The sequence below is a fragment of the Stegastes partitus genome, unplaced genomic scaffold, assembly GCF_000690725.1.
Source record: "Stegastes partitus isolate 25-593 unplaced genomic scaffold, Stegastes_partitus-1.0.2 Scaffold728, whole genome shotgun sequence".
Lineage (NCBI taxonomy): Eukaryota > Metazoa > Chordata > Actinopteri > Pomacentridae > Stegastes > Stegastes partitus.
This window is the reverse complement of record NW_007578459.1, coordinates 180,128-194,027: the sequence shown is the minus strand read 5'-3', so window position 1 is coordinate 194,027 and position 13,900 is coordinate 180,128. Positions and strand designations below refer to the sequence as shown.

General features: G+C 42.6%; 1 protein-coding gene across 2 annotated transcripts in view; it reads right to left on the bottom strand.

Moving 5' to 3' along the window:
• The window catches only part of nol8 (nucleolar protein 8), a 14,720-nt gene extending 999 nt beyond the window's left edge, over window positions 1-13,721 (bottom strand). The window contains exons 1-17 of one of the 2 annotated variants that reach the window (XM_008291270.1): window positions 13,680-13,721; window positions 12,429-12,576; window positions 12,072-12,134; window positions 11,860-11,938; window positions 11,455-11,611; window positions 10,962-11,266; window positions 10,589-10,833; window positions 9,054-10,429; window positions 7,286-7,465; window positions 7,091-7,213; window positions 5,995-6,082; window positions 5,222-5,360; window positions 5,055-5,138; window positions 3,373-3,698; window positions 1,826-1,970; window positions 1,313-1,374; window positions 404-486 (exon numbers count right to left, since the gene is read on the bottom strand). In XM_008291270.1, the coding sequence (XP_008289492.1) occupies window positions 404-486; window positions 1,313-1,374; window positions 1,826-1,970; window positions 3,373-3,698; window positions 5,055-5,138; window positions 5,222-5,360; window positions 5,995-6,082; window positions 7,091-7,213; window positions 7,286-7,465; window positions 9,054-10,429; window positions 10,589-10,833; window positions 10,962-11,266; window positions 11,455-11,611; window positions 11,860-11,938; window positions 12,072-12,134; window positions 12,429-12,549 (3,576 nt within the window). In that variant the 5' untranslated portion in view covers window positions 12,550-12,576; window positions 13,680-13,721. The remainder of the gene's footprint in view (window positions 1-403; window positions 487-1,312; window positions 1,375-1,825; window positions 1,971-3,372; window positions 3,699-5,054; window positions 5,139-5,221; window positions 5,361-5,994; window positions 6,083-7,090; window positions 7,214-7,285; window positions 7,466-9,053; window positions 10,430-10,588; window positions 10,834-10,961; window positions 11,267-11,454; window positions 11,612-11,859; window positions 11,939-12,071; window positions 12,135-12,428; window positions 12,577-13,679) is intronic. The other variant, XM_008291271.1, reaches the window with a different exon arrangement.
• Between the last annotated feature and the right edge of the window lie 179 nt (window positions 13,722-13,900).

Below are 13,900 nucleotides of genomic sequence, written 5' to 3'. Positions count from 1 at the left end.
ACAGTTGTTTTATTTAATTCTTGGAAAATAAATAGTCAACCTAAATAAATCAACTTCTTTTTTTTCTTTTTTTCTGATTTTCATCTTTCCAACTGTTTCATTTCTGAGTTTTCTCTCCTTCTTCATGGTTGTTCTGTTTCTATAGAGCTGCAGGACTTTATATTGTTTTGAAAAATGAGGAAAAACTGTGACAGGAGCAAATAAAAAGACCCAGAAAGCACTCACAAGTCAGAGGTTTAAACCTGGCTAGATTCTCATCCAGGTTGTTGTCATCTTCAGAAGTCTTATAAAAAGTAACTGGACTTTTTCCTCTTTTAAGCTCTTGAACTAGTTTAACCTTCATCCTGAGAGGTCCGGCTGCTCTTAGTGAAGGTGAAACATGACGGCGTCCAGGTGAACGTACCTGTCTGAGCTCGGTCCTCCTCTCCTCCCACTGCTCCCTCTGCTCCTCCAGCTGGGCCGGCCGGCAGAACAACCTGGGACCCTCTAGTGGAGGAAACATCGCTCATTAAAAGACTGATCCACTTTTAGAACACAGAACAGTGCTGAGACAACATAACTACAATCATAAATCAGAAGGTTTAACCTGCTGCTGGACAACAGTTAACCATCTCAACTGTGGATTTCTGCAAATATTTATTCAACAAAAACAAAATAAAATAAAAAAAACCCAGAAAACAAGTCCAGTTTTCTTCCAACTAGTGTTACCAATATTAAAAAAAAACCCAAAAAACTCCTCATACTGCAGATATTTAACTATTCCCATGTTTCCAGCCTCTACAAACCAGCTGTAGAAAGATGTTTCACCATGCTGAGCCATGCTGAATTTATTCTATTGATCCAGTTTGGTTTTATTTTCCTCTCTCGTCGTCTCACTGCTCTGTGGAAAGACTGCCTGCAGTTCAACCTAGAAAACTCTAAGAATTTTTGTTCCACGACTGCTGGTCACAGCCAAGTCACTGATGGCTTCATGGCTGCACAGAGGAGCGCAGAATTTTTAGCATTTTACAGAATCTGATTGGAGCAAACGGTTTATTTTTGGCTAATTTTTAAACGAGGCATGTAGAATAAAGCGATTTTGGACTTGGTTCATTTTTCTTGAGGAACGACATGTGACAGATGAGTAGTTCAAAGACTGTCGGAAAGTTTTAAAAGATGACAATGGCTCTGATTTTCTATAAAGACAACACACCTTTTAAACCTGAAGGCCAGCTTTGGAGTTTTCAGAGACTTAAAATAAAAGTTTAAACATTTTGAACCACAGAGTGCTCAGGTCACTAAAGAAACTCAGAGAAAAGTAGAAATTAAATACCTGTTAGTCTGCTGTCATTGGGGTGGAAGAAGAATAAATCCGTCTTTGAAGGCGTCTCCTCTCTGTGAGCAGCGACAAAAAAACAAAAAACACCAGTTCAGATGGATTAAACAGAAAAACTGTGTCTGTTCTTTCTGAAACAATCTCACAGTTCTTCCCTTTTTACGCAGTGATCATTAAACTGTCTAATCGTTCTACCATCAATTTACTATTATTACTGTTTGGCACATTCTATCCCTGAACTATGTTTTAATTTATGCATGTGCTGCTCAACAAAAACACGGATGAGATTAAATCCTTCTCATTAATAACAAATGTCTAAAATGGTCAGAATGTGCTGATTATAAACGACACTAAGCTGAATCCATCTCTAGACTGGTCGAACAAAACAAAGGATTCTGAGGTGACGCTCTGTCACTGTCATTTTTGTAGTTATTTAACAGCCTAAACAATAAATCAAGCTGATGCAGACATGCAGCAGAGTTCAGGGTTTTTATTCTCCAGTTTGCTCACGTTGTGGTTTTAGCGATGGAGCTGCTGTGCTCTTCCTCCTCCTCCTGTTGGTCTTCATCCTCCTCCTCGGAGCTGCTGTCGTCGAGTCGTGGATCTTGTTGCCACGACACCTTTGGAGCCTGAATCAGCTCCACCTTGTATTCTGCTGTTCAGAGACAGAGCGGTTAAAAACAACAAGCTGCCTGAGATGCATCAGAACCCCTGAAACGTGAAGTCGTTTAGGTTTATTTCACAGTAATCAGATTACATCCAAGTTGAATTATTAAACGTTTAGATTCACTGTATTATTATAAATTCAGGCCCCGCAGCAGGAAGTCATGACTGAGATTCTAATCCTTGATTTTTCCACCTTTGCTTCCGATGACAGACTAAATCCTACATGGACGATACCAGAGTCCACTCACATGTTCTGATCATTTTTTGGATTCAAGTCAGGACACAAACTTCTTGTGTAGAAACTCTTGTGTGGTTTTGTTCTCTGGATGGTTCTCCTGCTGGAATGTTCCTCTTCTTCAACCTTCATCTGGTCAGCCAGTGTTCTGGTTTATATCCTCAGACATTCATCTATAAATATCATCAACACCTCTTCATATCATCACTCCCACCTCCTTCTTCACTGTCAGGACGATGCATCCACTGTGATGGTTCTGGTCAGGTTCACACCAAACATCTGGACTCCATCTGAGCCCAACAAGTTTATCTTCATCTGACCAGAGATTGTTCTACCAACATTCATCAGACTTCTCTTCATGTTCAAGTTTGATCTAAAAGGTTTATTCTGAGCAGCAATAAGGGTTTAGTTCTTGTCCTCCATCCACAGAGGTTGATGTTCTGAAGTGTCTGAGCTTCACACTAACTCTGGTTTCCACTGATAACTCCTGGACCAAGTCTGAAGCAGCTGGATCATGAAAGTAGTTCACTGTCTGTGGAGTCATTGTAGGAGGACGACCACTGCAGCCCTGATCAGAGCTACTATGGCTCCTTCTAGACCTCCTGGTTACTGCTCACACTGGGCTTCACTGATGTTTAGTTGATCTTCATGGATCGTTTTCCGTCTTTGTGAAGTCTCTCAGTCAGATTTTTCAGTTCCTCTGTTCAGTTCTTCTCCATGTGGAGCCATGATGCAGACATAGACACAGCTCATAGGTCCACAACTGAGAAAGTTCTGCTGTTCACAGCTCATTTTAGAACCATGTTCATGTAGTTAGTCTGACTGGATTCACAGCTGGACTCAGTTTAGTCTCAGATGACTGATCATGGATTCACTTTGTACTTTGGGGCCTAAATTTTCAACACAGTCGTTCTAAAGCTCTTCCCATTTATAGTTAGATTCTTATTTGTCCTCTTTTTTTTGTAATTTTTTCATTCTTAGGTTAACTTCTTAATGTTTTGTCCTCTTTTCCTACATCTGTACTGCTACAAGTGAGTTTCCCCATCTGTGGTGATGAATAAAGTACAATCTAATCTAACCTAAAGTATGCTCTACTGTAACTCTGAAGTAATCTGATTACTCTCCGGTCATACTGTTCTCACTTCTTCTGACCCACCTGTCTCTGCTGTCGGCGTCTCTGTGTCGTCTCCGAAGAAGGAGAATTTAAATCCAGATGAATCTTGTTTCTCTGCGTTGGGATCAGCTGAGATCAGCGATGACAGCGGAGTGGTCTCTTCTTGGTTCTGCTCCTCCTCCTCCTCCTCCTCCTCCTCCTCTTCCTCCTCCTCCTGGTCCCAGTTGGTCGTCTCTTCTCCTTCAGCGCCGCCGTCCTTCGTCTGTCCAAACACGGCCTTCAGGTCTCCAGAGACGTCGTAGTAGATCTCTTTGGAAACCTCCGGGAGCTGCTGAGCCTCCTCCTTCTTCTTCCTCCGGGACGCTTTGCTGTGAAGACAGAACACAGGAGGGTTCTGCTGAGATCAGGACGGAGTTATTCACATTTCAGCGCCAGTAGTGGTCCAGAAACACCACAGAGAGTTTATCCTCTGAGATTATTCAATATCTGCAGCTTCAGACAGCAGCAGGATCCACATGAGAGAGAAGCTGCACACGTTTACACACAACAGCTTCAGTCTGGTGGTTGTTTCGTGTCTCTTTGTGGTTGTTTTGCATCTTTTGTGTCTCTTTATTCTTGTTTGTGACCATTTGTGAGCAGTTTGTGTCTCTTCATGATCATTTTGTAACTCTTTGTAGCCTTTTTGTAACTCTAGTGGTCATTTTGTGTCCCTTTATAGACATTTTTAATCTATTTGTGACCATTTTGTGTCTCCCTATAGTCATTTTGTGTCTTTTTCTGACCATTTTGTGTTTCTTCATGATCATTTTGTGACTCTTTGTAGCCGTTTTGTAACTCTAGTGGTCATTTTGTGTCCCTCTATAGCCATCTTGTCTTTTTGTGACCAGTTTTAGTCTCTTCGTGATCATTTTGTGTTCCTTTATAGTCATTTTGAAGTTATTTGTGATCATTTTGCATCTTTGTGGTCGTTTAGCTTAGTTTAGGAGCCGTTTTGTGTTTCTTTGTTCTTGTTTGTGTCTCTATCTGGTTGTTTTTTTTGTCCCTTTGTCATCGTTTTGTTACTCTTCTGGCCATTTTGTCTGTTTATGGGCATTTTGTGTCTCTTTGAGGTAGTTTGCGTCTCTTCATAGTTGTGTGTGTCTTCATAGTCGTGCTGCTACTCTATTGGTCATTTTTTGTCTCTTTATAGTGCGTTTGCATCGATTTGTGGTCTTCTTGTTTCTCTTTGCAGCCATTTTGTGTCTCTGGTTATTTGTAGTTGTTTTGTGTGACTTTGTAGTTGTGCGGTTTGGCTTTTTGGTCATTTTGTGTGTCTCTATAGTCATTTTGCATCAATTTGTGGCCTTTCTGCGTCTCTTTTTGGTCGTCTTGTGACTGTTTGCAGCCATTTAATGTCTCTTTGTAGTTCTTTTGTGTGTCTTTGTAGTTGTGCTGTTACTCTTGTGGTCATTTTGTGTCTCTTTGTAGTCATTTTGCATGTGTTTGTGGTCGTTTTCTTTCTCTTTGTGGTTGTTTTTGTTTGTTTGTGGTTGTTTATGACTGTAGTTATTTCATGTCTCTTTTTGGTCATTTTGTGACTGTTTGTGGTGGTTTTACATCTTTTTATGGCTGTCTTGTGTATTTTTGTGGTTGATTTGTGTACTACATTCTGCTCTGTGGACATTATTATTATTATTATCTGCTGAGCCTCGGTGCAGAAGCTCCTCCAGTGTTCACGCTCCTACCTTTCCTTCTTGGCTTCGTCAGTTTTGGTCTCGAAGGCAGCGTGCTCCTCTCTGCTGGGGTCGTAGTGAAGCGCCGACACGTCTCTGCAAACACATTTTAACGTCTTTATTTCATCCTGCTGAACATCGTACATCCAGAAACGTCTGATCCAGCCTCTGAGTCCCACCTGAACTTCTTGGCTTTGCCGGCCGTCTTGCTGCTGGAGGTTTGTTCGGTGACGCCGAGGACGCTGTGCAGGATGGACAGGTTCCTCTTCCTCTCCTCCTCCAGAGCTCCATCCTCCTCCACCAGGCTCTTCTTCGTCTCTGAATCACAACCGGTAGATTATTTCACCAGATAGAGAAGCTCACAGGTTTGGCTTCAGTGCAAACGCCAACAAACAGGCTGTACATTTATTCTTTCTTAGTAATTACTAAATTAAAACTCTAGATAAGAACATGTTTTCCTGTGATAAATGTCTGTTTTTCAGACCTTTAGTAAGTTTTTGTTAGTAGAGAAAATGATATGTGGATAAAACCAGCATAGGTTTTGAAAACTATACAAAAAACAAACAAAAAAACCCAACATACTGTAATTTATTATCTCATAAATAAATTTAACTTAAGCTCAGTCCAGACTAACTGACAAACTGTTTCAACCCTCTGAACTCCAAGCAGCAGTTTCTGGGTGTTTTTATTTGCTCCTGTCTCATTTTTCTCTGCAACATAAAGTCCTGCAGCTCCATAGAAACAGAACAACCATGAAGGAGGAGAGAGAACTCAGGAACGTCACAGTTAGAGTGACAGAAATGAGAACATTTCAGTTTGTTCTTGATGTTTTTGAGGTTTTCTAACCTCAATAAATGGTGTAATTCTGGTCATTTTAAAAACATAACATGTCTTTTAATCAGGTGGGGAGTTTTGTGTCTCAGGGGTCTGAAAGCAGATGAATCCTCCTCACCTGAATCCTCGTCCTCGTCCTCCTCCAGGAAGCGAGAGTCCATCCTGAAACGCTCGTCCGTCCCGAAGCGAGACTGCAGCTCCATCAGCTGTACAACAAAAAAGCAAACATTAGAGACCAAATCCAGACTGAGGCTCCTCTGTAAGAATATTATTGTCTTTAAGTATAATTCAGACACTGATGAAAACACTCTGACTGTCTGATGTGCTTCACGTCACAACCAAAGACTCTGAGGAGCTTTTCTGTACTTCCTGTCTTTCACTGCTGCTGAAAACTCAAACCTCGCAGTTTAAGAGACGCTCTGATCCAGTCGTCTGGTCATGATGAGTTATTAAAGGTCAGAAACGTTCTGCTCCCATCTCATTGTTCTTCACTGTGGCTCATTTTTCACTGCAATATGAAGTCCTGCAGCTCTGCAATCGCTGTATTCTACGTGTCGTGGTTAAAAATGTGCCAAAAATAAACTCTTTGCTAGACCGAGATTCTATAAAAAACAAAAAATTCTGCAAATGTCGTGACATCTGTGAAGAGTTTTTGGCTGAACTGGAGGAAGTGTTTCCACAGAGCAGAGAGGAGATAAGTCTGGAAACTAATTTAAAATGCAAATAGTTTTTTTCATTTTTTTCTTGGAGCAAACGGGAGCAAAAAACAAAACAAAAAACATCCCGAAGCTTTTTCATAACTTCCCGACGGCAGCCTGGATGAGAGCGTGGTTGTGTGCAAACTGTGCAACAAAGAGTTTTAAGACAAAAGCCTAGAAATGTTGAATATAATCACTATAGTTTGAGTTCGCACAAATCTGTGAATGTAGCAGGCAGGTGGAAAATACAGATAAATGCAGATGAAAAATGAACTTGTTTATGTCTTTTCACTGAGTCACCAACATTTATTCAAATTGAAAAACTTTGCTTATTGTGTCAAACATTGCTTTTAAATCACGATTAATTAATAATGGGTGTTTTTAATTAGCCTCTAATTAACCAGGTTATTTCTTTAATCGTGTCCCAACACTACAAACAAAATATCAACACGGGAGTTTTTTACACCCTAAGCTCAGCATGGGCCTGAATGATTAACCGTGAACTCGTTCTCTCACCTTCTGTCCGGCTCGACCTTCAAACTGAGGCCTGATGTCAAACCGGCGCTCGTCCTCCTCTTCGTCACCTTCGTCCTCCTCGTCCTCGCTGCCTCCGAACAGCCGATGACCCGACGGCTTCCCCTGAGACACAAAAACATCGTTACCGGTTTGATCTCTGGGAGGAAACTGTAGCGCCGGTCCGTCTTCGCTAACCTTCTCCTGATTGGCCGCTGCTGCCTCGTCCTCGTCCTCTGATTGGCCGTCCTGGAACAGACTCTTCCTGGATGCTGTGAGCTCTGAGACGCTCTGCTGCTGCTTCTCCTCTTCATCCCCATCCTCATCATCAGAGCCAAAGACGATGTGTTTCCCTCCTGCTGCTGCTGCCGGAGCGTCCTGATGAACATCAACAGCTTCATGATTAAAACTGAACAAATAATTTGCATGAATTCTGAAATTTTCGTCGATTTTCACTCACAAAAAAAAACCCAGGTAGACATTTTAAAGCTTCAATATCTGCAGAAGTTAACCTCCCACAGCCGTGACATAAGCTGAGGACTCAGACAGAGCAGTTTCCAGAAGATCTAAATGATTAAATGGCTCCAGAAGAGGACAAGTTTAGAATTATTGGCTCTGGAAAATGGAAAAAGTGCAACCTTCTTTAATAGAAGGTGTTGGAGGTGGAGGAAGTTCCTGTAAGTGTTTATATACGAGTTTATTAATGCTTCCTACTAAAAACGTTTGAGGCTCTAACTTCAGCAGAACCTGATGTGTGGGAAGAGACGGTTCCAGATTTTAGATGTTTTGACAAACTGACGACGTGGACTCACTGATAGGAAACACAAAGTGTTGTCGTCACACATCAGGTTCTACTGAAGCTTCTCGTCTCCATCAGCAGCAGTTTGAGTCCAATGAGTTCGAATGTCAGATTTACTTCATGACTTTAACACATTTAAAGTCATTTTGGTTCAAGCTAGAAAGGCTTTTTACCATTTTAGGAAATTTCGAGTCAATTTAAAGAAGCTTAAAATCCTTTTGGAGAAATCTGGAGTTAATTTGAATAACTTTTGAACATTTTGGACAAATTTGAGTTTCTTTGGACAAGTTAGAGTCATTTGGGACGAATTTAAAGTCGTTTTGGTTCAAGTCAGAAAGTCTTTTATTGTCTGAGTCAATTTAAAGAAGCTTAAAATAATTTTACAGAAATTTGGCATCAATTTGGAGAAGCTTCAAGATATTTTGGGTCGTGTTAGAAAAGGGTTTTGTTACTTTGGACAAGTTTTGAATCATTTTGGACAAATTTAAACTCCCATTGAACAAATTTAAGTCATGTATAAAGGCCTTTTCCATTTCTGACAACTTTAGAGACATTGTGGACAAATTAAGAGTCAGTTTGGTCAAGTTTCAAGATAATCTGGACAAGTTTTGAGTCATTTTGGGCAAGTTTTGAGTCATTTGGGACAGATTGAAAGTCATTTTGGTTCAGGTTTTTAAGGCTTTTACCATTTTTGAGTCATTTTAAAGAAGTTTAAAATAATTGTGCAGACATTTGGAGTTAATTTGGACAACTTTTTAAACAACTGTAAGACATTTTGGGAAAGTTTTAAAATAATTTTGGGTCGTGTTAGTCAGTTTGGTGAAGTTTCAAGACAATCAGGACACGTTTGGAGTCCTTTTGACAAGTTTTGGGTCATTTCGTGTCATGTTGGAAAAGTTTGAGTCATTTTGGACTCATTTTGAGACACATTACAAACAATTTTGTCATTTTGGACGAGTTTTAGGACATCTTGGACAATTTTAAAGTAATTTTGGGTCATATTAGAAAATGTAAAATCATTTCAGACAGATTTCGTGTTTTTGTAATTTTGTGAAATTTTCAGAAGATTTTAGACAATTTTAAGTACGTTCAGACACATTTCAGACTTTTTCTCTGTGATCACTCCATCGTCTTTCTCTTCCAGACGTTTAGTGTCTGTGAACCCACCAGGTTGGACAGAGCGCCCTGGATCAGCTTCTTGTGTTCTTCAGCTTCCTTCTGTTTCTGCTGGACGGCAGCCAATCGCCTCAGGTTGGCCTTCCTCTGACGCTCCTCTTCCTCCTCGGCTGCCAACACCACCCGGACAGGACGATGCTCTTCCTCCTTCTCATGCTCCTCCTCCTCCTCCTCATCATCATCATCGCTGCTGGATGAAGAGTCCGTCTCGGCTTTCTCTGGAGGAGACGTTTCTAAAACTTTAGGAGCAGTTATGATCTTTGATAAACCCTCTTTATCCTCTCCTTCATCCTCCTCCTCCTCCTCCTCTTCTTCGTCTTCGTCTTCATCATCATCAGTGCTAGATGAAGTTCCAGCGTTCTCAGGGTTTACAGGAGCTTTACTTGAAGACATTTTCAAAACCTTTGGAACCGTTGTGTTCTTCACTACCTCTTCTTCTTCTAATTGAACAGCTTTGTCTTCTTCATCCTCCTCCTCATCATCACTGCTAGATGAAGAGCCAGTTGCACCAATCTCAGGTTTTACAGGAGTTTTACTTGAAGACATTTTTAATGCTTTAGGCTCAGGTATGTCCTCCTCATCCTCCTCATCCTCCTCTTCTTCTTCCTCGCTGGTTTTGCCGTCTGCTTCTCTGTGGTTCATCTGAGCAGCTCCAGAGTTCAGTTTCTCCTCTTTAACCTCGTCTTCGTCTCCTTTCTGTCTCTTCTCGTCTGATTCCTCGTTCAGCTCCTTCGTTCCCAGGAAAGCCGGCAGCAGCGTCGACGTGACTCCTTTCCTTTTCTTCTTCTTCTTCTTTTTGTCGCGTTCGTCGTCGCTGCTGTCGTCCTGCATGATGGCGGCGAGGATCTCCTCTGGCGTTGTTCCCTTCTTGGGGGGTCGGGCGCTGGTCTCCCGCTCGGCGCTGAGGATTCTGGGAGGTGGAGTCTCGCAGGTCTGCTCGGCGTCTTCGGCCAGTTTCTGCAGATCAGCCAGGGAGATCTCGAGGTGGGTGACGTTGGAAAACATGGCTTCATAATCAGAGTCTGAACACGAACCTGCTGGTTCTGACTCCTCGTCTTCATCCTCGTCTTCATCCTCCTCCTCATCGCTGTCCGACTCTGGGAGGCGGAGCTTCGTCACAGGTACGACCGACGGTTTCTGTTTCTGTTTAGCAGAGTTTCCTCTCTGCTGTTTGGAGGTGAGACGTTCTTCATCATCTGTTGAGCTGTCCTCCTCTTCCTCTCCAGCTTTACTTGTCTTCTTCCTCTTTCTGTCGGTGCCGTTTCCCGTGGTGGGTTGAGGAGGCTTGTCCTGAGGCTGAGGAGGTTTTCTGGATGCAAAGATTTCGTCTGTATCTGCGGAATCGTAGTCGTCGTCGTCTTTGTCACCTGAAATCACAAAGAAAAAGTTCATCACGTTTTTTCCTGGTCACACAATGAGAGTCACTCTCATTTATTTTTAATTAGTTAATAAAAGATTTCTTGTAATACTTGAGGAAAAGTTTTTTTTCTTTATTCACTCTATTGTATTCTTTCACCTGCCGTTACCTTTGTGTCCAGACTTCACCAGGTAGTCGTGTCCGACCACCTCCAGAATGTCCTCCGCCCCCTGCTGCAGTGCATCATGGGAGGTTTGCTGAGTCGCCACCATCCTGCGGATCTCCTCGTCCGAGTCGATGTCGCTGTCGCGTGTCCACGTCCTCTGAGCCGGTCGACGGCCGGTCGGCGTTTGGAAACCGTTGGTGAGCTGATGAGCTTCAGTGCGATGAACAGAGTTAACGGGCGGCTCTGATCTGAGAGGAGACGGACGGACAACATTCAGAATCTGTTCATCCTCAGACAGTAGAGTGACTCTTTAGACAAACACAGAAACCATCAGAGGCTTAAAGCTTAGCAATAACAGAATCCTGAAGAATCAGACCTCAGACGGGTTCTTCCTGCTGCATCGTGGGAGTCGACCACGTCCGCCCGGCTCTTCTTGCGTCGTGGTGGCTCGTACGGCGGGAACTCACCCCGCCTCTTCTTGCTGATGTCGTCGTCTCCTCCCTGCACCTGCCAGGTGAGCTGGGCCACCGGTGTGGACCCGTCTACGTCCTGGCGGTCCAGCCGGCGGATGTTGTGGCAGTACTTGGATGGATCGTACTTCAGGGTTCGAGCTCTGCTGCCCTTCTGACACCGGAGCTGCAAGACGGGCAGAACTCGGCCGAACTTGCTGACCACCCAGTCCTGAAGACGGAACAGAGACGACCGTCAGCACCTCCAGCTTCACTCAGGACCAAACACTCAAAAAAGAAGCGACTCTACTATTGTGTGACAAAAATTCAGAGTTTTCAGCTGAACTGCAGGAAGTTGTTTCCACAGAGCAGACAGGAGACAGAAGTGGAAACTAATAAAAGCACACAGTCTGACTGGACCTTGTGTCCTGGTATTTCCGTCCCCGGTACTGCAGCCTTCATGTTGAACTTGTCCACGCCGGCTTTGCTCAGCGAGTCCAGCAGCTTCTGTTTCTGGTCGTCGGCTGCTGGCTGCTGGAGAAGCTGCTCTGCTGCTGCCTGACGCTCCTCAGCCAGTCTGAGACACAAACACAACACAGCTCATCGTTCTGTACGTCAGCGCTGAGATTCAGGTTCTGGAGCTGATGGGAACCTGAAATTCTCACATTTTAACCCAAACACTGAGTCGCATCCACCTTTAGGCGTTTCTTTTGACAGAACTGCTCAAGTTTTTATTCTGAGGCTGCAAACTTAGTTAAACTCAGACGAACTGACTCGTGTTGTTTCTGTGTTAACGTCCTCACGGTGCTGTGATCACGGCTGTACCTGTGCAGGAAACTCTCCTTGGCTGTTTCAATTTGCAGAGTTCCTCCTTTCCATTTGGACTTGTTCAGCACCGTCAGACCTGCAGAGGAAACACGATACAACAGTTAGCAGCCAGAAACTGTATGAACAGAAAGAAAAAAGCTGAACGTTGATATGTAGATGTGTATATGTGTATGTGTGCAGGACATGCAGCAGCAGATCAGCTCACTTACATTTCTTCAGGTCGGCGTCCGAGATGTTGATGTTGATGTAGCCGAAGGTTTTATACGGAACTCCTGCAGGAGAAAAGCACAAAGGAATCAGAACACCTGAAGGAAACACAGCAGCTGATCTCTGTTCACTAACTTATTCAAATTAAACTTATAAAAATGTCACTGCTTAGTAAGTAAATATCAGAAATGAAGACGCCTGTGAATGCAACGACTTTTAAAGCACTCTCGTCTAGTCGTGACTGTTGACTGTGATGGATGTTCTCCTGCAGCTCTGAGCCTCAACACCACATGAAACAATGCATTAAATAATCAGAACGTAAACACTGAAGCGTCCTGGCTGTCGGTTCGATTCCTCACCCTGGTCGTCCTTCCTGGTTCGCAGCTCCACGTCCTCCACGTCTCCAAACTTTCCAAATCGATCCTTCAGGTCCTTCTGAGTGACCGTGTGGCTCAAACCGCCGACGTACAGCCGCCGCATCGCTGCGTATCCACGACGATGTCGTTACTGTGGAGACAACAAGCACAGGTGAAGAACATCAGTGTGTTTATGTGCATTTACACTTCAGCAGTCCATCAGAGATTCAGTAGCTGCTTGTGATTCATCTGTAACTAGCTGATCAAACAGAATTTTTAAACTGTATTTCGACTGCTGGCTGATAGACTCTGATGATGATCAAGACTCATCAGGTCATACATTTATATATTTATATATATTTATAGAACACACACATTTCTGGAAACAAACAGATTAGTCTTCAAACACACAGACAGTTTGGTCTGGAGCGGCACGATATTAGAAAAACTGACATACTGTGATATTTTGCTTTTCTGTGACATGATTAATATTCTTTTCACTGTGCAGCTCTACAACTGGTTTCTTTCTGCAGTCAAATCTTCCTTTTCAGAGTTTCTTTTCTGTTGATGTTGCTGTGAACATGTGGAACCTGCAGCTAAACAAAGTCTGTATTTTAAAATAAAATGAATAAAAAAAAAAACAAACTCTTCGCTCTTCTGAGATGCGTCACTTGTGACAAGTTGTACAGCAAAATTTATTTGTATTCTGTTTTGATTCAACTCTGTAGTCACTTTGGATGCTGTAGATTTCTGCTAAACTATATCATATTATACAGATATTATATCAAGTGTATTTATATAAATGACAATGCAGCAGCACCAACTACAGCCTCCATAGTGACCACATGGTTGGATCAACATCTCTTGAAAACAGAGTCAGAACCTCAGAACCTGATCAGATTAGTTGGTATCTGATCTGAGCTGTATGTGTGGACTCAGCAAACCGAACAGAAATAAACGAGGAAAGCAAATCTCATGATGTTATTTTATAGAAGCCAAAATCCCCGCATGAACGGACCACTAAGAGGAAAAAAATACTTTTAATTTTAGTAAATGATGTGTTAATTCAAGTTTTATTAAACTTAAACGTCTACATCAGTTCCGCCTGAAGCTCCTCACGTGTAAAACAGAAACACACAGAATCCGAATGAACTCAGATGTCAACAGAAATCTACGTATAACTGATCGATCTGCTACTATCAATAAATAACCGGTGGAATTCACACGGGGAGGAAAAAATTCACAGATGTTTACCTCACATGTATCCAGCTGGTGTCACCGGGATCTCCGTCCGGGTCCGGCGGCAGTCCGTCTCATTTCCCTTCCGCTCTTGTTTCCGCAGAATGGAAACGTTCCCAGGTGGTTTGATTTAAATTGGTGTCAACAAAAAGCTTCAGAAAAACTCAAGTAAGATTAACCGTGTACGTTAATTTAGCTATGAAACATTTTAGGATAATAAATACGTTATAAACGTT